This window comes from Kogia breviceps, chromosome 12 (assembly GCF_026419965.1).
Source record: "Kogia breviceps isolate mKogBre1 chromosome 12, mKogBre1 haplotype 1, whole genome shotgun sequence".
NCBI lineage: Eukaryota > Metazoa > Chordata > Mammalia > Artiodactyla > Physeteridae > Kogia > Kogia breviceps.
The window spans coordinates 5,178,421-5,200,981 of record NC_081321.1 but is presented as its reverse complement, the minus strand read 5'-3'; the positions used below and the strand labels follow the sequence as shown (position 1 = coordinate 5,200,981).

Genomic DNA, 22,561 nt, shown 5'->3' with positions numbered 1-22,561 from the left:
GCAGACTATGATCAGAGGAAAGAAAACAGTTGACTATGTCTCCATGCTTCTGAGTACCGTTGGTGTCACTTACACTCTGTTATTTTTCCCTTCACGGGGTTATTTGGGGAAAATTGTATACATCCCAGGGTTGAACTTCCAAACGAATGCAAGCTGCACAGCCCCAGAGCTGCAGGCGGGCATGTCCCGAGGGTGGCCTTTGAGAAATGTGTTTCCTTTTGCTCAGCTCCACCTGCCCCCTGCCTTGACACACACACACACACACACACACACACACACACACACACAGTTCCTCCTTTGCAGAAGCGACGGGCAGACGTCTTTCTCTCTCCATCCTAGAGCAAATCCTTTTGAGGGTGAAGAGTACTGTGGTGATATTTTTGTCTCTTTGTACGGTTAGCTAATAAATTAAAACATGTCACGAGCAGATCTGAGGAAGTTGCTGAGGGGCAGGCCTGTGTGTCACACACACCTGTGGAATCTCCAGCAGTGCCTGCCCAGTGCCCTGGGGCCTCAGCAGATGCTCACGGATGACCGTGGTGACTTTGATGAGTCCCCACATTCCTTGGATTTCTCTAATGAAATGTGGGAAGGGGTCCTTGGTGCAGGAAAGAAAGGTGGAAAGCTGTTTCTCTCATCTCTTGACTTTGTAAAAAAATATAAGTTTATTCATTTATTTTTGGCTGCTTTGGGTCTTCGTTGATGCGCGCGGGCTTTTCTCTAGTTGCGGCGAGCGGGGGCTACTCTTCGTCGTGGTGCGCGGGCTTCTCATTGCGGTGCCTTCTCTTGTTGCGGAGCACGGGCTCTAGGCGCGCAGGCTCAGTAGTTGTGGCTCACGGGCTTAGTTGCTCCGCAGCATGTGGGATCTTCCTGGACCAGGGCTCGAACCCGTGTCCCCTGCATTGGCAGGCGGATTCTCAACCACTGCGCCACCAGGGAAGCCCAAGAGCTGTGCTCTTTTTTTTTTTTTTTTTAACATCTTTATTGGAGTATGAGCTGTGCTCTTTGAGGAGAGCGTATCCAGCAGTGGCAGGAACCAGGTGATCCTCCATTATGTCACTCTATAGAAAAGCTCTTGCAGATTAGGGGCACTGGGGACGGCCAGGAAGTGACTTCAAGGCACTGCAGTGAGTCGGGGCCTGGAGCCCGAGGAGATGATGTGCGCTGATGCCCGGGGGGCGTGGGGGGTGGGGGTGGGACGTGGGGCAGCCACAGGATGGGGGTGGGGGGTTCCCCCAGGCGCACACGCCACTGTGTCGCCCTTGGGCCCTGGTTCCTGGCTCTGGGTGGGGAGAGGCAGGGCCCGGTCTCTGTGGGGCAGCAGGTAGAATCCCTTCTGAGCCTGGGGCGGGTCCTGCCTGTCTCGTCTCCTTTTTCAGAGAGAGAGAACTGTGAGAAGAACGGAAAGAGGAGCTTGAGAGATAAGCCCAGGTAACTACTCTCCCGAAGCTGAAGCTGGGAACGGAGAGGCCGAGTGCAGAAAGCAGGGCTGTTGTCTGGACGGCCCCGCAGGAGAGTCTGCGGTGGGGAATAAGGCGAGAACCTCCAGGGAGATGGGTTCTCACCCTGGGCCAGTGACCATTTAAGGCTCTGAGCCGGGAGATGGGATGAGAAGGCTCCAGTGTGCGTGCAGTGCTGGCTTGCAGACCAAACCTGTCACTTCTGCAAAGCCTCCCGGGCCCTTTACCCTCATACAGATGTGCGGGGAGAGGACAGAGGTGAAGGGTCTGTGGAAGGAGAGCATCACAGAGATGCAAGGGGATGGATTGTTGATTGGCTTAAGGTCAGGTCGTTATTTGTCGGCAGAAGGAAAAAATACCTTGCTGGGGGCAGGAGTCCTGGGTCAGGATCCTAGGTCAGGTAAGGGGGTCAGAAGCCACTTTTCTCAGACTGCCCTGGAACTGGCTAGTTTGCTACCCAAGAAGGTCCATGGCCAGTGGAATCTGTGAACGCTGGATTAAACAAAGATACTGTAGGACTTCTCTGAGCCTCTGGTATGTGTTGGCAATTACAGTCCTAAAAAAGAAAGATTGTCTGTGTGGAACATCTGCAAATACCTGAAAAATACAATCTTCTGAAGAACACAGTATGGGGAATGCAGAAGAGCTAAAAAAAAAAAAAAAAAACCCATTAGGTTGGAATTATTCAGATCTGGATTAAAATCCCAGCTCAGCTGTTTACTAGGGCACTAGTGTAACCCCCATCAAGTAACTAACCTTCTTGGATCCTAATTTCTTTGGCTATAAAATAGCACTAATAATTTCTATCTCATAAAGTTATTGGGAGGAATAAATGAGATCACATACATAAAGAATCCTGAAAAGCACCTGTAACTTAGTAAGCACACAGTAAAGGATGGATGGATGGATGGATGGATGGATGGATGGATGGACGGATGGACGGATGGACGAGGGGATGGACGGACGAGGAGATGGGTAGAACTACCATTCTTGGACCTCTGCCCCAGCTATAGGTAGAGTCATTGTTCTGGGGCACATCCAGAGCACCAAGCGTGACGGTGTTTGTGTGTACATGCACGTGCACACTTACACGTAAGCACTCACGCATGCATTTTCCTGAGTCTTGTACGAAGACACAGCAGTTGGGAGCTTCTCCACCAGGCTCCCACAGCGTCCTGGGCATGGCCACATCCTAGCAGCTACTCCACTGCATGTGGCTGTCTGCCCGTCTGTCTCTGTCACGGCACTGACAGCCCTGGAGCACAAAGGCCGTAACACAGTCCCTGGAACACAGTAGATGTTTAAAAAATTATTGTAACAGGGCCTCTTCTCAGTTGCCTGGGCAGGTAGGGCCACCGCACCCGTGACATCTGAGAGGCTTGACCTCACCAGCCTATTAATATGTCATATCCCCTTTTGAGGGACAAAAATAAATCCTCAGAGCTCAGTGCTGAACAGAGCGCTAGAGGGCGATGATGACGAAGTCTGTGTGTGGAGAGGGGACAGGATGAGTTCTGGGAGGTGCATCGGGCGGGCGGTCCCGCCGTCCTTCCCTTCCTCGCCCCGCGGCGGGGTGGGTGGTCGCACGCAGCAGCCGCTGGGGCCTGAGTTGGGTCTGTGGAGGCCGGATCCGCCCTCCCAGGCCGGGGCCTGCGCGCCCTGAGCCCGTTCAGTAGCCCTCTCTGTGCCCACCTCGTCCCGGGCCCCAGGGGGCGACCGTGACCAAGGAGGGGAGACCACGCAGGGACCACCTGCACGTCCAACCACAGAGCATCCATCCTCCTCCACATCCTCCCCTTTCTGGATTTTTCTTCCTGTCTTTGGCCGCGCTTTCCCCTCTGTGCCTGGAGCTGGCGAACCCAGCTGAAGCTGAGCGTGCCGAGGGCGGACTCCGTCACTGTCCTGTGGCTCTGGCCAGGGTGTCCTCCGCCTGGCAGGACAGAGCTGACTCCCGGCCAAGGAGAGCCCTGGACCCAAAGAAAAGACGTGCGTGGCTGGGGCAGGATCTCCCCTCACCTACGGTGTGTGGGGGACGAACGACCCCTTTCAGGGATTATTTCCCTTGTTAATTTCAGAACGGGTTCGTGAGCGGCGTATGTTATGGTGGCTCTGGCTGTGTCTGCAGGAAGTGCCAGGGCTGCCTTTGGAGACGACCCTTCTCCTGAAGGATAGTGGAGGCCTCCCCCCTTGACCGGGGAACCCCAGGGTTGAGGAAGATCCAGGAAGTACTCCTGCGCGTCTTACCCAGTTTTCCTTGTTGGGGTCCCTTTCCATTTGTCCCGGCCCTTCTTTTTAGTGAACCACCATAAGCAACGAACCCCTCTTCTCTGTTAGTTGACAAAATCTGAAACCAAATCAAAACCAAACGTTGCCTGCTGGCGGCGTTCAGCGTCACCACACACCCTGAGGAGAGTTAATGACTGTCTTCTTGCCAGTTTACTGTTGCTGCAAGTCGCTGAAAATGTGTTTCCCATGCCGTCCTAGTGAAAAACAAACACTGTTTCAGATGTGTGTCATCTAACCGCCTGCGCGTGGTATCACAGTGACAGCTTTGACCATGGCGGAGGCCAGAACTGACTGATGTTGTAGCAGAACAAGGGACAAAGCGTCCTCACCCTTCTGGCCAAAACACATGGATGTTGGCGAGATTCGTGATTTATTCATTTGCAGGTGAAATCTTGCAAGGGCATAATAATCTTTAAACAGAGGTTACCAGTATATTTCCTGATGTTGTTTTCTTTCACGCGTCTGCTTTTGACTGGAGGGCAGTGAGCATCTCTTAATAGGTACCCCTTAAGGTGCTTTGTGCATAGTGGGGAATTGTAAAGCCCAATAAATGCGCGATATGCAGGGCAGCTGCATAAATGAAATGAGGTCCTGAGATGCTGTCCAGGCTTGTGTGACAGGTCAGACAACTGGTTTGATAATCGAAGCGCGCCTTGGCTGTTGGCCCCAAGCGTGGACGGTGACCGGGCAGCGCTCCTGCCCTCAGTTCTTGCCTTCTGACTCCTTGAGCTACCAGGACAGCACGGTAGACCTGAAGGTTTTCCTTGGACTCCAGCGTGATCAGTGCGGCTCTGGCCTCACGACTAGCTCGCGGATGGGGGCGGGGGAGGCGCGTGGACGGGGCCCGGCAATGCCGCCGACGTGAGGAATTCTGTGCCGACGGGGCTCATGAGGGATTGTCTCCAAGCTTGTTTCTACCCTGTGAGCTCCTCTTGGAGAATCTGGTCACAGAAGGACAAGCCACAGGATTACGGGCCCTGGAGCAAACACAGCAGGGGAGGCGGTGAGTCTCGAAGGACAGGATTTCCCTAATTGGGCTGAGCTGTAGCATCACCCATAAAGCATTTTCAAAAGCAGATTCTGTCACCCCCAAGATTCTGATCGAGTAGATCTGGGGCCGGGCCAGGAATCAGAGAAGTTTCGATTTTGAGAAGTCCCTTAAGTGATTCTGGTGAGCGGCCGACATGGGAACCGGTGACATTGCCCTGGACGTCCCATTCCAAACCCCCCCCCCCCCCGCCCTTGCGCAGCGGCAACCTGTCTTCTCTGCGGTCTGAGCCTCTGCTGGGGGCTGGGCCGCCCGCTCTCTTCTCTCTGACCTCCGGGGCTCAAGGCCTGCTTCTTCCCCAGGCCCCCAGCACAGTAAGGTGTGGCTACCCGCTTAGAGCACCGTTGTGGTTCAGAGAGGAATGCAGGGCCGTGGATTTCCTTCCGTGTCTGTTTAGTAGGAGAAACCTCGGAATTACAAGTATTGAGCCCGAAGAGAGCAAGAAAAAGGGGGGATTTCATGAACAACTTCAAGTTTGTAAACACATGTTCTACAGGTCAGTTTTCCATTCTGTGGACTGGAATGTAAGGAGAAGGCCCCAAATTGAAGCTGGAGGCTTGTCGGTTAGACTAAGAAATAGTGTGTGACCTAAAGGGACAAGACACTCCAGAAGGAGCTAAGTGACTGAAGGGTCTCTGTCCCGGGTCTTCGTGGAGCCGGAGCCGGGATGGCAGTGGCCTCCTTGCCTAGAGGCAGGGGGTGGGTCGGAACACAGCCGAGTATCACTTAGACTGAGACTCTTCCCTGTATTGTTTTCCATGCAAAAAGCTGTCCTTATCGGCACATGCCCTTGGGACATGTTCTTGACTATCTTTTTAAATGTATTTTTTATTGAAGTATAGTTGAATTACAATGTTGTGTTAATTACTGCTGTAAGGCAAGGTATCTCAGTTATACATACATATGCATCCTTTTTAAAAAATATTCTTTTCCATTGTGGTTTATCCCTGGAGATTGGATATAGTTCCCTGTGCTCTACAGAAGGACCTTGTTGTTTATCCATCCTATATATACTAGTTGGCATCTGCTGACCCCAAACTCCCACTCCATCCCTTCCCAACCTCCGCCCCCGCCTCTTGGCAACCATGATGTCCCCGATTCTGTTTCTGGTTCATAGATAGGTTCATTTGTGTCATATTTGAGATTCCACAGATAAATGATATCATGTGGTATTTCTCTTTCTCTTTCCGACTTACTTTACTTAGTATGGTAATCTCTAGTTGTATCCATATGGCTGCAAACGACATTATTTTGTTCTTTTTTATGGCTGAGTAATATTCCATTGTATATATGTACCACGTCTTCTTTATCCATTCATCTGTTGATGGACATTTAGGTTGTTTCCATGTCTTGGCTGTTGTGACTAGGACATGCACTTGACTATCATTCTTAAAGTGTGGCAAGGCTGCCATGAACTACCTGCATTTTCTCCTTAGCTTGTGACACTAGTGCATCATAGCCCAAAGCAGGGGCACAAAATTGTTTTGTGGGCTCTTCCTGTGTGAAACTAGATTTGACCCACCAGAGAGTAAACACTGCACCTAGATGAGCCAGGCTGTTGTTTCCAAATCAGTACTCACCCACTGAGCCGCACATGCAAATGCATTCATTCCGTGAGCCAGGCTGATCTCAGCACTGGAGGCCCGGTGGGGAGCTACACACAGAGGCTCCCTGTCCTCATGGAGCTTCTGTTTCCCTAAAGCAGGCAGAGAGAAGATAAATAAATACATGAGATAACTTCAGGTAGTGATAGTGGTGATAGAGAATAGAGAGGGCCAGGGGACGGGCGGGGGGGGCCTTGGGAAAAGACCTCATTGGAGGGGCGATGCTAGAATTTGAGAACAGAGCAGAGAACCCAGCTGGGTAAACAGGTGGAAGAGGAGGAATCTTATCAAGGTCTCGAGCTTGTCACGTTCAGTGAACAGGAACAAGAAGGAAGCCGGTGTGGCTGGAATGGAGTAAGGAGGGATTGAACGGTCGGAAATGAGGCTCAGGAGGGGCCAGAGTCCAGATCGTGTCAAGGCTCGGAGACCGCGGCATTGGGTTGAGATGTATTCCAACCCCTGAGTCCTTTTGGCTTAGGCCTTTGTGTGATGTTATGTGATGTTCTAGGTAAGGTTATAGGTTAAGGCTTCAGGCATATAGTACCCGAGGAGGGTGATGGTGGCTTTGGTCCAGCCTCCTCCTTTCACAGGCAAGGAGGTCTGGAGAGGGGCATTGATTTGGCTGCCCTGCGCTCTCATACGTCGTTAGGGGCAGCCTGTCTGAGGCCCGTTTTTCCACTACCACAATATGAAAGGGGGTCCCCTTCAGAGAGTGAGTGGCGAGGGGGTGTCTGCAGTCCGAATCCAGGCTGGGCACATGATAGGACAGTTGGGATTGGGGGAAGGGAGGGAGAGATGCTCAGCCTAGTGCTGGAACCCAGGAAGGCCAAGGCTGCCTGCTGGGGAACAGAAGAAGTGAAACAGCACGCTGTCTGGGAGGGTGGACGGAGGAGAGCAGGCAGGCTGGGCCTCAGGAGGGGAGGGAGGGAACCAGAGTCTGTGTGTCTGTGTCTGCTAAAACACAAGCAGTGGAAGGAATAAAGAATGTTTCCCATCGGAGCCACAAATTACACTGCGCTCTGCCCTGGGCTTCATCCGTGCCTGTAGCCTTTGGTGCCGTGCCACGTGGCTGCCTTGTACCCCTTTGCCAGGATTGCCTTCCTAGGTTGAGGCCCTTCCCAAAAGTCCTTCTCTATCTCTAGATGACTCTGGGGGTCAGTTACAGGTAAGCCCACAGGGCTGAGGGGTAGGACCTGGAGGTTCTCAGCCCAAGAGGCTGTGTGTGCTTGGGCCGTGAGGACCCAGCACCGTGCCGGGGACTCGTATCATGGTGACGGGAGCTGCAGGGGGGCCCAAGGTCCGTGAAGGGGAGGGATGTGCGGTCACATGCGGCCTCGCTTCTGTGATCAGGCCATGAAGACTTCCTGGAGGAGGAGCTATCTTAGGAGAGAGAACTAGAGAGAGAGAGAAGGTGGTGAAGTTGGTGGGATCTCTGTTGCTAGAGTAGGTGCTGTTTGTGAGGGGTCTCGAAGACTCACCCAGCAGGGGGAGCACTGAACAGCTGTGTCTGAGGGCAGAGTGGGACCGGGTCACATAGGACAGTCATGTGGCTTCGGAACAGGAAGAGTGGCCCCCGGATCTGTGCCGTAGGAAGCACTGCCCAAGTTGAACTTGGGATTTCCGTGTCACTTTGACAAGGAAACTTCACTTAACGTGTCCCGCTCAGGGCCAGGGCCCGTGGCAGATGAGACATGGCGATGGTGGCATTAGGTAACAAGTGTCGGGTTACCTACACTGGTGTGTAGCTGCCAGGCGCCTGTGCCAGGCACATTGCCAGGTGCCACCTCGTGCCATCTTCACGGCGGCAATCTTGTATGGTGGGTACTCTTCTTGATCTTTTCTAGGGATGAGGAAATTGAGATGCAGAGAAGTTGGCACCATGCCTGAGGTCACAGAATCAATACGCTCAAAAGCTGGGAATCCAACCCAGGCAGCTGCCTCCAGTCTAGACATTGAGAGGCTCCTGGGGCACCCCCGGCTCTTCTAACCAGGTTGATGGGATGCCCAGCTCTGGCAAGGAGGAAGAAAAAGGGAATGAGGAGAAGGAGAGAGAGCCAATAAATGAGCAAAGAATTCTTTTTCACAAATGCAATTTTATGGTCCCATTTCACAGATGGCTGGCCCTGGCCCTGAACCTCACTATCTTTTTCTTCTTTGTTTTATTTAACGTATATCTGGTGGGCTCCAGAATATTACAGAATAACTCCTACCAGTTTATAGCTTTTATTTAGCGAAAGTGGCCTGAATTCCATCTCCGCCCTCTAACACATGCCATCCTGGGAGTGGCTGAATTTATGACATTGCTGCCTCAATTATTAATCTCCATCTGAAACCGTGCTGAGGGGTCCCCCACACAAAGGGATGCTCTCGGTGGGCCTGAGAAGTGAAAATGCATAAAGCTCATTAACCCTGAGACCTGCAGCCACACAGCAGACCACGCTGTGTGGTGTCTCGCCTGCTCCCAGAGCCCAGGAGTCCCTGGGTCTTCCTGGATTCTCGTCTCTGACAGTGTCCCGAGGTCCCTCCGGTGGAAAAGCACCTTGCACTTCTTCTCGTCATCCCGTCCTTCCGAGTGTTTCACCCCTCTTCTCAATCCACCATCCTTCACGTCTTCCACGTATTTTTGTCTCCTCCAACTTGATCCATCATGGAGGCATGCGGCACAGAAACTCGGGGGTGGTGCTTAGTCAACCTTGAGAGCTTATATTCTTGCTAATGACACTGGAACAAGCTACTGCAATTTGACCCTTACTCAGACGCAGTTGGACCCGGATCAAGACTTTCCTTTCGTTCTCCACCCAGACCCCATTTTATGTCAGCCTGCCAGCCCTACTCTTCCATGGTACCTGCTCTCGTCGGCCATGCAATTTAAGCGGCCCTGGTTCACTCACATCGTTATGATTTCCCCCAGAAGCCCCATCCAGGCACTGCTCACCCGTCCCCTCCCCAGTTCTCCATGGTTTTTCCCCTGGACCGGAACAGGGTTTGGCTTCACTTACTTCCAGGTTGATAGGAGCCCTCCATCTGCTGTAGTGGGTGGACCCCTTGTCTTAGGAAATCAAGGCAGATGAAGTGTCCCAGAAGACAGGGACGGGGAACTGTCAGATTCCCACCTACCAGTGGCCTCAGGAATTCAAATAGTGTCCAGGCCATGCCCTGCTTGCCACCTGGCACAAAGAGGGGCTCAGGCGAGGCTGGCTAACTGTCCCCAAGATTGTTTTCAGCGTTGAGGCTCATGAACTGATAGGAGACGCACTGACTGCACATTTACTGAGCTTACACGGTGTACCTGCCACTGCGCTTCCACGCTAGGTATATGGAGATGAATAAAACCTGTCCTCTGCTCTCCTGGAGCTGACAGTCCGTGAGGAGGAAAGAAAATCAACAGTTACAGAAAAATTTGTAGGGGGTAATGAGGCTGGAGATGTGCCGGCCTGAACTATGGCATTGGCACTGGCGGTAGAGAGGAGAGGCATGGCAGACGGGGGGCGGGTTGTTGAAGTGGGGGACAGACTCTGTAGGACCTGAGGCTGGTTGAGGTGAGTGTGTGGGAGGGAGTAGCCCAAGTGAATGCCTCAGTTTCTGGCTTTGTCTGCTCCAAGGTTCAGTTCACTGAGTTAGGGAACATAAAAGGAGAAGAAGGAGGTTTAAGGAGTGAGGTGATTCATTCTTTGGGGACATTGTGAGCTTGCGACATCCCACTGAAGGCGTCCACTCAGCAGCTGGACAGATGAGTTGGGAGCTCTGCTGAGAGCTCTGAGCTGGAGACACGTGGGTGGTCAGTAAAGCCAGTATCATAGCCAGGAAGAGGGTATGGCGACGGCGTGTACTAGTACTGGACTCAGCTCAACCCTTTGTTCCCAAAACTTCTTAAGAAAGTAGACTACGGCAGCTCTCTCTCCTCCCCTTCCATCCGCTTTCCCATCATTGTTTTTGCCCCGAGATTCCTTTGAAACCTTCTCACAGATCACAGATGACCTTCATGGCAAATTCGAATGGGCGCTTCACGGGCTTAACTCACTGGATCTGTTAAGAAAACACGTGTCCACTTCTTGAGCCTTCCCTCCCCAGGCTTTGGTGGCACTACTCTTCTAGTTTCCTTCCTATGTTGTGGCTACTCTTGGGTCCACTTATTTTTTTAGCTGGCAGAGCCCTGGAGAGGCAGCCTCACATAGGAGGCTGGTGAATGCAAGGATGGACTCAGACACGCTAGACACCAGAGCTGCAACTTATTAGCTGGCGACCAAGTTCCTTAACCTTCTGGAGCTCATGTCCGCTGGCTATAGAACGGGGACAGTATAACTCCGAGGGCTACTGCGAGAAGTACATGAGAGATGTCTCAGACACGTAGCTGACTGTCAGTCGCATCATAAGCAGTTTAAAGGGGCAGCTCTTACCGTTCTGTGGGCTTGTGGGCTGAACGGCAAAGCCCAGCAGGAAGGAGATGGTTTAAGAGTGTGGTTTTACCACAATCTGATTCCCTGATCAGCAGTATCACCGGCACCAGCACCAGCATTGCCTGGAGACGTGTTAGAAACGCAGATTCTCAGACCCACTCCAGATCTACTGGATCAGAATCTCTGAGGGTGGAGCCCGGAAATTTGTTCTAATGTCTCAAGATGCGCGCTAAAGGGTGAGGACACTGGCTTAAGGTAAGAAGGAGTGAAACCCTTGAGCAAAGTATGAGATCCGAAGGAAAGGTGGAGAGACTGGCTGTCGACAGGAGAGGAGGGACATCTCCCCAAGTGAGACAGGAAGGTCAGTGAGTTAACCTTCGAACCCCGCCTGAACTCTGCTGCTGTCTACACTCTACCCCCTTGTTACCCCGACCCACTGGATACTACTGTGTGTTATGATACGTTATGACAGCTCGGAGCTTTTGCACCTGGCACTTCCTCTGGAATACCTTCATCTCTCTTTTCATCCTGGAAAACTTTTTTTTTTTTAATTATTTTTGGCTACATGGGGTCTTCATTGCTGCGCACAGGCTTTCTCCAGTTGCGGCGAGCGGGGGCTACTCTTCGTTGTGACGCACGGGCTTCTCATTGCGGTGGCTTCTCTTGTTGTGGAGCACGGGCTCTAGGTGCGCGGGCTCAGTAGTTGTGGCTCGCGGGCTCTAGAGCGCAGGCTCAGTAGTTGTGGCTCGCGGGCTCTAGAGCGCAGGCTCAGTAGTTGTCGCGCAGAGGCTTAGTTGCTCCACGGCATGTGGGATCTCCCCGGACCAGGGCTTGAACCTGTGTCCCTGCACTGCCAGGCGGATTCTTAACCACTGCCCCACCAGGGAAGTCCCCATCCTGGAAAACTCTTATTCTTTAATCACAAGTAAAATGCCTCTTCATCTTTGAAGTCTTCCCGTCTCCCTCTAGGCAGGTAGTTACTCCCTCCTCTGTGTTCCCATGACATGTGTCATATCATCTCATAATTGGTGTTTGTCTTTCTCAGTTTCTTTTAGTGGTTGGGGCGTTCCCTGAGAGCAAAGAATGTGAACTATTCTTCTCCATATCCAAAGTGCCTAGTGCCAGAACAATGCAGGGTACACTTTTGATGTTCAGTGAATGCTTCCTGCATAGAAACAGGAGTAGTAATAAGTCACAGTTACACAGAACTTACAATTTTCCCAGTGCTATCACACATGTGGTGTACTCATTGAGTGCTCAGTAGGGCGGGTTTACTAGTTGTCTGGTTGAAGATGAGATTATGAGGGCACAGAGAAATTAGATAATATGCCCAAGGTTTCTCAGCTAATAAAGAGGTAGAGACAGGGATGAAGCCCTGGTCTTGTATTTCCAAATGCACCATTTTTCCCTCTCCTCAACACTTCCCCCAAATATTTGCAGGAACAGAGGCTCAATGTCTGAACGTTCTAATGGAAACCAGAGCTAATCTATTCACAACCCTCCGATTATTAGCTGGAGGGGTGATGGTGTCGGTGCTTGGCTTCCTGGCCCTTGTAGCCTTCCCCAAAGAAAGAGGACCATGGCTGGTTTCCTTTGAAACCCAAATCCAGTTCTGTCCCAGGCATGATGCTTCCTGAGCAGTAGGCATTTATCATCTTCTTTGTCCTTTACTGAGTTCAGAGCAGTCTGCATTGGTTTAACATTGGTGTAACTCAGCATCTCTTTTCTACAGCCCTGCTTTAAGCAAATCTAAAATGTTATAAAAATCTGGATTAAAAGCTTGGAGGAATCTGCAGATACTACCCCCATCAAGGAGGTAGACTAGAACTCCCTGCCCCTTAAATGTGGGCTGTACATAGTGACTTCCCTCTGAAGAGTAAAGTGTGAAAGGGGGAAAGAGTAACTTTACAGCAGGGAGACCTGACAAACACTTACCTCCACCAAGCGATCAAGGTTAACATCATGGGTGACAGGTCATATTATAGTCTGTCCCTTTGATATGATGAGATGAAAATGATACTTTACCTCCGTGGTCTTCCTCTCCCAAGCCCATAACTTCAGTCTAATTAGGGGAAAAACTTCAGACAAGCCCATATTAAAGAACATTCTACAAAATCCTTGACCAATACTTCTCAAAAATGACAAGGTCATCAACAACAAGAAAAGTCTGAGAAGCTGTCATCGTCCAGAGTTGCCTAAGAAGACTTGGTGGTTAAATGTAATGTGGCATCTTGGATGGGACTGGAGCAGAAAGGGGGTATTAAGGGAAAACTAAGAAAATCCAAATCAAGTGTGAACTTGAATTCATAATAATGTACAAAAGTGGTTCATTGGTTGCAAAATATGTACTCATACTAACATAATGGGAAAACGGGGTGCAGAGTGTGTGTGTGTGCGTGTGCATATATATATACACACACATATATGTATATATATATATATGCGCACACACATACATATATGCACACACACACACATACTCTGTACCGTCTTTGAAGCTTTTCTGTAAATCTAAAACGATTCTAAAATAGAAAAGTTTATTTAAAGCAAAGAAAGTAGAGGAAGGAATTCTCATATGTTCCTGGTGAAAATGCAAAAATAGCACACGGCCATTTTGGAAAACAGTCTGGCGGTTGCTTATAAACCAAATATACACTCAACCCATGATTCAGCATTTTCACCGCTTGGTATTTCCCTAAAACCTATACTCACACCAAAAGCGGTACAGAAATACTTCCAACAGCTTTCTTCATAATTGCCAGCAAGTGGAAGCAATCCAAAGATCTGGCAGCCAGGGGTGGTTAAATGAAACCCGGCACGTCCATGCGGTGAAATAGTACTCAGCCGTAAGAAGGAACACATTTCTGGGAATGCAGCAGGGGTGAATCCCAAATGCGGTGCACCAAGTGAGAAGAGCGCACGAAGTGCCTAAGTCAGACTCAGAAGGGTCCATCCTGTGTGAATTTACTTCCATGACACTTTGGAAAAGGCAACCACTAAAGGGACAGAGAGCAGGTCTTGCCACGAGCTGGAGACTGAGGGAGGTGACGGACCACAAAGAGACATGCGGGCAGTATTGAGGGGGTGATGGTCCTGTATCTCGATTGTGGTCATGGTTACATGACAGTACATACGTGTTTATCTAGACTCGCAGAACTGCACACTAATAAAGGTGAATTTTACTATATGTAAATTCATACCTTGACTGAAGATAATGCCAACGCAGGGATGATGGGCCACTTTTCAAGGTTTTGCCCCCCAAGGGCTTTGCTTGAATAGTAGTCTCATCTACTGCGTTTACAGTGATTGCATTTCCAGCCATTCGGTTTGTGACAAGGACGCTCGTGTGGGTCTGTGTGAGTGTTGCCGTGCTGCTTCCCGTTTGGAGACCCAGAAGTGGGAGCTGTAGTCCAGGGACAAGGACACGAGCACGGACGACAGCTAGGCTCACGGCTTAACGACGGCGAATTAGCTGAGCGCTTCCTAGCCACCTGCTTCGGATATAACCGTGAAGCTGATTAGACCTTACCTTCGTGTGATGCCTTAGAGTTGACAAAGCTCTCTCCCAGGCGTTCAGCCATGGGACCGCACACGACCTGTGCCACGTCGGTGGGACAAGTGTTATCATCTGTGTGTTAAAAGGAGAGGGAGGGGCTGAGAGTTTTCGCTTACCTGTGTTCGCAGGTGCACTGGCTTGGTCCCTCCCAATTAGGGTTGGCTAATTAACATAGAACGCAGAGCAGTTCGGTGCAATAGATGTTACCATTTATACATCCTACAGGTAAGGCATAGAATTACTTTACAGATGAGGAAATGGAGGGTCTGGGAATTTCCCAAGGTCACTTGACTAGTAAGTATTAGAACCAAGAGTTGAATTCAGAAGTTCTGGTTTCAAGTTCTACTTTTCTTCTGCCATCCCGTAAGCTGGTTATGTGACTTTTCACGCAGAGCGTAGTTAACTGGATGGTAGTTTGCCATGTATCTGCACGTCTTTCGTGTGCCAGTGACTGGAGATTCTAATGAGCTTCCGTTACCAGAGCCAGTTATTATACATAAAGGCCACTTGACTCCCATCTTTACTAGTAACTTCGGGAGCTTGGAAGGCAGTCTGTAATCTCTGTGTTCCCTCAGCGCTTGTGTTTGGAAAGTGTCTGAATGTAGGAGAACTATGTGTGTGTGTGTTGGAAGCTATCACTTCTAGAAAAGAGGGCTCATCGGTGTAAACGTGGGCGGAGAGTGACTTTTCAGCAAATACCAGAACATATCTATCAAAGGGAGTATTGTTCTTTAAGACAGTTGCTCTGAGAGGACGGCGGATTCAGTTGCTTTTCAGTTATGCCTCATTTTTATGCAAAGTAATAACGCCACCTTCCTTACTAGGATTAGCTCTGAAATCCTTCTCCGTGTTGCGTGGGTGGCAACGGAGCTCCTTCTGGGCAGGGCAGAGACTTCTGCCCTCTGTGTCCTCCGCGTCCAGCACAGAGCCCGGCCCGCCCCAGGCGCCCAGACCACGTTTGTTGAGCAGAACAGAACCACAAACTCATTCTCCAGGACAGAATTGTCGCTGCGGGGTGGAGGCTGGTCTGAAGACCCCTCATCCCGCTTGGTCTCCGGCCTGAAGAAGGTGGACGACGCCTGACAGGAACCTTAGACAAAAGCTCTCAGCCGCCCGGCCCCTCCCTTGGGTTGAGCAGCCATCCCCCGCGATTATACTTATTTCTGAGCCCGTTTCATCTGGGGCCGCGTTTCCTGCCGTCTGCTTGTATTTCCCTCCCCGCCATTTCTCCCAGGACTGTCCGTCTCGTCCCTGAGGACCACTCCGAGCTTGGTCTCATCCCTACTGACTGCTTTCTCGCCCTCTCCTCTCATTTCACGGACCAAGCACAGCTTTTCTACCTCTCCTCGCCCTGCTCGCCACTCAGGGAGCCCCACTGGGGAGGAACTGGTGGCGCAGAACCGGTAGCTGGGGTTCCCCCTTCCCTCCCCACTGCTGGTATTTCTGGGCACAGCCGGTGTGCTGATCGTTAAGGCAGAACCTCTCATCGCCAGGCCAGAGAGCAGGAAGAGAGTCAGAGAATCATCCAAGCCTTACCTGCAGTGAGAGAGGCCTCAGGACGAGCTCCATCACACACCCCTACACGTCCTTTCAGAATCTCTACGGAGCTGTCATCTACGTGCCCATGTTCGGTTTGCCTCGTCGGAATCTTAAAGGAAAAGACCACTCGTGTGAGTGAAGCTACGAGTGAACGCTGGAAGAAAAGAGAAAAGCGTGCTAGTCCCTCTTGACGTTTGGCCTCGTTTGGAACCCTTGCTTCCGTCCTAACAGAAACAGGCGTGTATAGATCCCCCCGTGCGTGGTCGCGGCCCGCAGCGGCCTTGTTCTCATCGTGTGGTGGAAGGTCTGTTGGGCACAGAGTCTGGAGACCTGATCCTCTCGGCGTCTGGGAGAAACTGGGCATCCCTCGTTGACATCACGAGTAAGTGAAAGCGCTCGTTACCGAATGACTGCAGCCTCAACGCTCATTTCCACCCCCGCCGAAGCCTGCTCACCCTGTGCTCAGCTCCAGACACGCCACGAGAAAGACACACCATTCCTTTCCTCAAACCCCCCGCAGGCTCACTCCCAGGATAACCTGCGTTCCCAAACTGGCAGGCTTTCTGGTGTTGGGGTGGCACCATCTCATTAGACGGGGAGCCCTCCAGGGGTGGCGACCATGTCCCCTGCTCGCTGTCTCCCCACCGTGCCTGGCCCTAAGGTCCGCACACGGTGGGCGCCCAGAGATTTTTTAGAAAGAAGCCTTCGAGGCCAAGAAGGCCCTTCGCCTACAGCACAGGCTTTCAAAGGCCAGATGGCACCGTTGCTGGAGCTCGATCAGGTGTGTTCTGAAATCGTGGCGAGGAGGGAAGAGAGAAGCCGAGCGGGCCCTGGAACTCGCACTTGCTGACTGAGATTCAGACACGCTACAGAAATGCAGGGGGCCCTGCCTCACCAGCATGGAGGGCTTTGCCATTTTCCTGGCATCCTCCCCAACGTGGCTTCAGAGGGTCCCCACGGCAACCTTGAATTGATACAGTGTCAGCGGGACACTGTATCAGTTATAACTTTAAAGAACTGCCACTCAGATAAATCAGGTGCCTGGGCTACACCTATGTGGCTATTATTCAGCAGAGGTGTTTACCGCTCATACCCTACCAGGTGAGGGTGCTTAGGGGGTGCTGAAGGAGGACGTGGTCAGGGACACGGTGGTCCCAAGGAGAGCAGCCTGTGGACTGGACCCAGTCTGGTCCTCAGCCAGACTGACAGCAAGGCGTCAGCTTAACCTGCATCTTGAGTTGTCTGCGTTTGTGACCAGGGGAGGAAACAGATGACAACACATACAGGTTCTTTGAACAACAAGAACTGTGGGTAATTTATACACTGAGGATCTAAGGTCAATGGTTGACGTTTGATTTAAACGATGATCTGTTTTAGGATCTGCCCCGTGGTCATTTGTATCTGTCATCTGCCTCTTGTTTTCACCCGCTTCTCATTAAAATAAAGATGAAACACATGAAACCATCCTGTGCATAAGCCGGGATGGGGGTCACGACCGCGGCCACTTTACAGATGAAGAAGTAGAAAGTCAGAAACGTTACGAGACACGTCGAAGGTCACCCCGCCGATGAGTGGTCGAGCTCAGACTTCAGGCCAGCGTGAGGCTGGAATCAAATATTGTCCTCTTTTCACCACAGGTTTTTCCAGGCTACCTAAAAGTCACAAAATCAGGAGGGCTGCTGTTGTGGATGTGTAGGGTAAGGCATCACAGACTAGAAAAATACCTGACTAGAGTGATGAATGATTAATAATATTCGCATTTATGGACAGTTGAGAGCCATTTTGTACCTGTTATTTGTGGCATCTCATGGTCCCTGTTCTCCTGTTTCTCCCCAGGGTGAGGACGATAAGCTGACCTGGAAAGATCGTCTCCCAGGTTACTTGACGAACTTCGCCTCCATCTTGTTCATGGTAATTTCCTGGCGGAAACACCTGCTCATGACGTGCGCGTGTGGATCCTGCTGTGTGAATGCTGGGGGTGTTAGTCTGTTGTGCTGTGGGGACAGTGAGGGACTAGTGAAGACGAAGCGACAGTCCTTGTGGAGGGACAGAATCTCCCGTGATAGCCAGGCCGTTGCTGCTGTTGGTTCCCCGAGGCGGGGAAGGTGATTCCTTCAGGCAAAGGATCAGCCCTGCGAGGGTCAGTGGCCTCCAGTGGCCAGAGAAGGGGGCTCTGTCTTCCCAGCCTTGACCACAGACGTTTGAAGATGGAGTTTCCAGGGGTGGGTCGTGGGAAGGTGTCTCCCACATCGCGGCAGATGGAGACCTTGGAAGAAGGTCTTACCTGTGCAGGGAAGGCGGCTGTGGAATGGTGGCAGCCTGTTGGAGCTGCAGGCAGCCTCTCGCTGGTGGCTGGTGGAAAAGAACAGCTTCTGGAAGCCACAGAAGACAGCTGGCTCGGGCTCTGTAAGCCTGATTCTTTAGCCTCCCTGTAGCTGCTGTGTTTATTTCCCTGTCTTCTCCCTGAGAGTTTGGAAGAGCCCTTTGGAGAGACCCAGATGGTCTCCACTGTGCCGGAGAAGGTGAGGAATGGGTCTGTGATTCATATCTGAGCTGATCAGTGAAGTGGTAGCAAGTCATCCCTGGGAGCCACGAGGGGTGAGACAGCAGGAGCTGAAGCGAGGAGACCTCGGGAAGGTGAAACTCAGAGGACTGCGCTCGGGGCACAAAGACACCTGCCCCCCGTCGGTGGGTAGAGTCCTTCTAGTGTCCCAGGTGGGCACCTCTGTCCTTGCAGCATTTCCAAGCAGGACTGCACGTTAGCTGTGGGGTTGGGGAGGGATTGCTTATTCCAGAATCTGGGACTGAGATTATGATAATTTTCTGGACCTGCTGGCCAGAGGTAACACTCACCCTGGCCTGAGGTTACTATTTCCATTTTTATTGCCATTGTGATCACTGAGGACGGGAACCGTGTCCCAATCTCAGAAGTTTAAGGAGTGAAAGGTGCATGGGCACCATCTGCTTCAACACTTCTGAAATGCAGAGGTGCTGGGTGCCTTGCCAGAGCTTAGAAGTCTACACTTGCAATCTCCTCGTTGCTTAAGAAGAGTGGAATTTATTCGAGAATGTGTGGTGAGTTGCAGTGTGTTAAGCTGGAATGGTATAAAGTTTAATTTAGCTCTTCCCAGCCTCCCACAATATGCATAATGTTGTCAAAGAGTTTATTCATTCATTCAGAAAATATTTCATGGGTGCCAACTATGTGCTTGACACTATTCTTAGGCGTTGGGCATAGAGTAGAAACTAAAATAAAATAATCTGTCCCTTAAGGAGTTGACGGATAACAAATACGTGCGTAAATAAGAAAACAGATAAGTAAAGTAGACTTCCATCTCCAGCAGTGGTAGGTTAGGATATTTGTAGCATCCCATCTTGCTGAGAGTAGCAAAAAATTGTGGATAAATATATTTTTCCATCTTCTTAAAGCTTGAAGGACTGACAGGATAGTCAGGACTACGAGACTGAACTCTAAAGGAAAATGGGACCAAGGAAACAAATATCTGGGCACCAATGCTGCTTTCACCTTGAGGACCTTTTCCCATCTAGGCAAACTTGGGCTTGGGCTTTGGTGGTTTTTATGGGGCAAGAAGGATGGAAATCAGGGGGTATGACTGGCTCGAAGAGAGCTTCTAGCAGGAAGTCCTCACCAAATTAAATTGGAACACCAGAGGGCTACAGTCTCAGAATGAAGATGGTGAACTAGCCACTCCCCGCCCCCAACTTTGGGACCTCAGAGGAAATTGTTATTTTCTACGTAGAATAGGGAGAAAAAGGGAAGCAAAAGCCCTGTCCCCAAGAAGTGGCTATGGGCAGTCCCCATGGTGGACTTACAGCTTGCTTCATCACAGGAGAGGGTCGGGAACCTCAGGTTGTGGACGGGGACTGGAACTAGCAGTGCTCCCAGGTGCCCAGCAGAAGCAAATACAAGTTCTCTCTGGAGGAAGGCAGACTCATGCTAGGCCTCAAGAAATCCCCCAAAAGAATGTTCAAGGGCAACAAAGAGAATACACAAGCAATTACACAAGAAGCTAAAGCACCTTGAGAGAGAACAATGAGGAGAGCAAAGACTGAAGATATTGGAAATACCAGTTACAAGTTAAAACATCAAGCTTGAAAAATCTGCAAAGAATAAGAAACTATTGGAAAAAAAAAATGGCTTAGAAGATTTGAAAACCAACCAATAAATCTGCTAGAAATAAATAAATAAATACATGAATATGAAATACATATATATGAATATATAATACATTCTACATGTATATGAATGTTGTATGTATTATAATATACATATATATAAAACAACAAACTGTAGACACAGCTGAAGAGAATTTGTGAACTGCAGTATAGGTTAGAAGAAATTATCCAGAATGCAGCATGGGGAGGCAAAAGATAAAATATATAGAAGAGAAATTAAGAGATTTGGAAATCTTGGTAGAATGAGATTTAACATACATTTCATTGCACTACTGGACAAAGAGGAAAGAGAAAAGTTAATGAATGAAATATAATGACTGATGGTTTCCTAATCTGCTACAGAATTCCAACCCACAGATTGAAGAATCCCTATGAAACCCAAGCAGAAAAAAATAAAATAAATCTACACCTAGATTCACCGTAGTGAAATCATAGACTATATAAGACACAAGAAAAATCTCAAATGCAGTCAGAAAACAAAAGACAAGTTACCTTCAGTAAAAAGGCTGTTAGATTGCCCATTGATTTCTCATAGCAATTAGAAATGACATGTTATCTTCATGTGCTGAAAACAGTTACTTATCCAGAATTCTATAACCAGGAAGAATATCATTTAGAAATATCATGAGGATAAAATAAAGATATTTATAGACAAAAACGGAGAGTTTGCCACCAACTGAATCTTTTATTAAAGGAATTCTAATTATGTGCTTCGGATATGACCCCATACGGAAAACCATAGTTTTCAAAAGAAATGAAGAATAATCAAAGTGATAAATAAGTGGGAAAATCTGTATGAACCGCGACTGTGCAAACAATAATGATGACGCCTCGTGGGATTAAAAATAAGGTAGAATTTAAAATATACACAACACTAACCTGTAAGTCGGGTGGGCAATAAACAGGACAATAATGTTCTAAGGTCCTTGTCTCCTTGATGTTGTATATGGAGAGAGCAAAGGCTAGGAAGAGTCAAGACACTCTTGAAGAAGCATCAGGAGGGATATGGTGCTCTACCAAATAGAAACTTACTATAAAACAATAATAAGTATGACAATGTGGTGGTGGGGTGGAAATAGGGAATTCGACCAATAGAACAAAACAGAAAATCAAGAGTCAGATCCACGCAAATGACATTGCATATAAGTGCAGAAAAAGTAGACCCCAAAGAATTTCATCATGAGATGTAGAACAGAGAGAAGTCAAGGATGACTCTGAGGTTTCTATCTTCCAAAGGCTAGAGTTATATCCCTAGGAATCCTGGAGTTGCCTGCACGATGGATATAAATCTGGAGTTCAGAGGAGATGCCCAGGCTGGAGCCCTAATCGGATGGTAGAGATGGTATTTAAAGCCATGAGAGTGTACGAGGTCCCCAGGGGAGCGAGGAGAGATAGAGAAAAGGTGCAAGGACTGAGTCCCAAGATGCTGTAATGTGAAAATTCGGGAGCACGAGGAAGAGGCAAAAGAGAAGGTTGAAAAGGAAGAGCCGGGGGAGGGGGGAGGGTCCCCGAAGCCAAGAAGGTATCGCGAGGGGAGGGCCATCACTTGTGTCAGATGCCACTGATGGGTCTGGGAGGCAGAGGATTGAAAATAGAAGCTCATCTACTGCCTGAGAGAAGACCCTGTAGCATCGTCATGATCATTGTCTACCACAAGTAGACATCACTGTTGACAAACACTGAAAATCAGGTCAATGGAGGAGTATCTCCTCAACGTTCGAATTTTCAAAAAATTCCACGGGTGGGGCTTCCCTGCCAGTCCAGTGTATAAGACTCCGTACTTCCACTACAGGGGGCATGGGTTCGGTCCCTGGTAGGGGAACTGAGATCCCCCGTGCCGCATGACGTGACCAAAAAAAAAAAAAATCGATATTGAAAAAAAAATTCCATGGAGACCTTCTAAAGCTAGACTCGAGGGTGGGAACATTTTTTTGTGTCATTCAGAAATAATAAATGATTATCTCTTATCTTCCCTTTCGCAACCCTGCCTAACTCCAAATCTTGATGCCGACAGGAGATTGCGTATCAGAATCAAGAACTCATTGAGGCATCTCACTCTGCCTGGGGTCCCCCAGCCCTGTGTAGCCAGCAGGCGCTGGTAACTGGGAGGCGAGTGGTAGGAGGACCACCTCATGCAGGCAGGTGCTCTGGCCTAGTCCTGGCCTAGGCTTGTTGACTGAGATCATCACGACTGGCATTCCTTTCTACTTTCAAAAGTATTCCACGTCGGGCAATAAATGATATAGTCCCCTACCAATTTGATTTTTTTTTTTAATCCTTATTTTACACTAACTTTTTCCCATTTATTTTCCCCCTTTTTAAAAAAAACCCAGTCTTCTCGAGAAAGGGGCTTGGCATTTCCCTAGAACAAGGTGTGGAATCTGAGATAAAGGAGTCAGGATGGTGTTTATAAAAGAGTGTTTCAGTCAGGGGCATCTACGGCAACGAACTTGAGTATCGGATATCATGTCCTC

The 22,561-nt window shown here is 49.8% G+C and overlaps 1 protein-coding gene across 3 annotated transcripts in view; it reads left to right on the top strand.

Moving 5' to 3' along the window:
• ANO2 (anoctamin 2) overlaps nucleotides 1–22,561 on the top strand; it is a 301,537-nt gene that overhangs the window by 200,170 nt on the left and 78,806 nt on the right. For all 3 annotated transcript variants that reach the window (XM_067008590.1, XM_059080738.2, XM_067008589.1), the window contains exon 15: nucleotides 17,727–17,801. In XM_067008590.1, coding sequence (XP_066864691.1) covers nucleotides 17,727–17,801 — 75 coding nt within the window. The remainder of the gene's footprint in view (nucleotides 1–17,726; nucleotides 17,802–22,561) is intronic.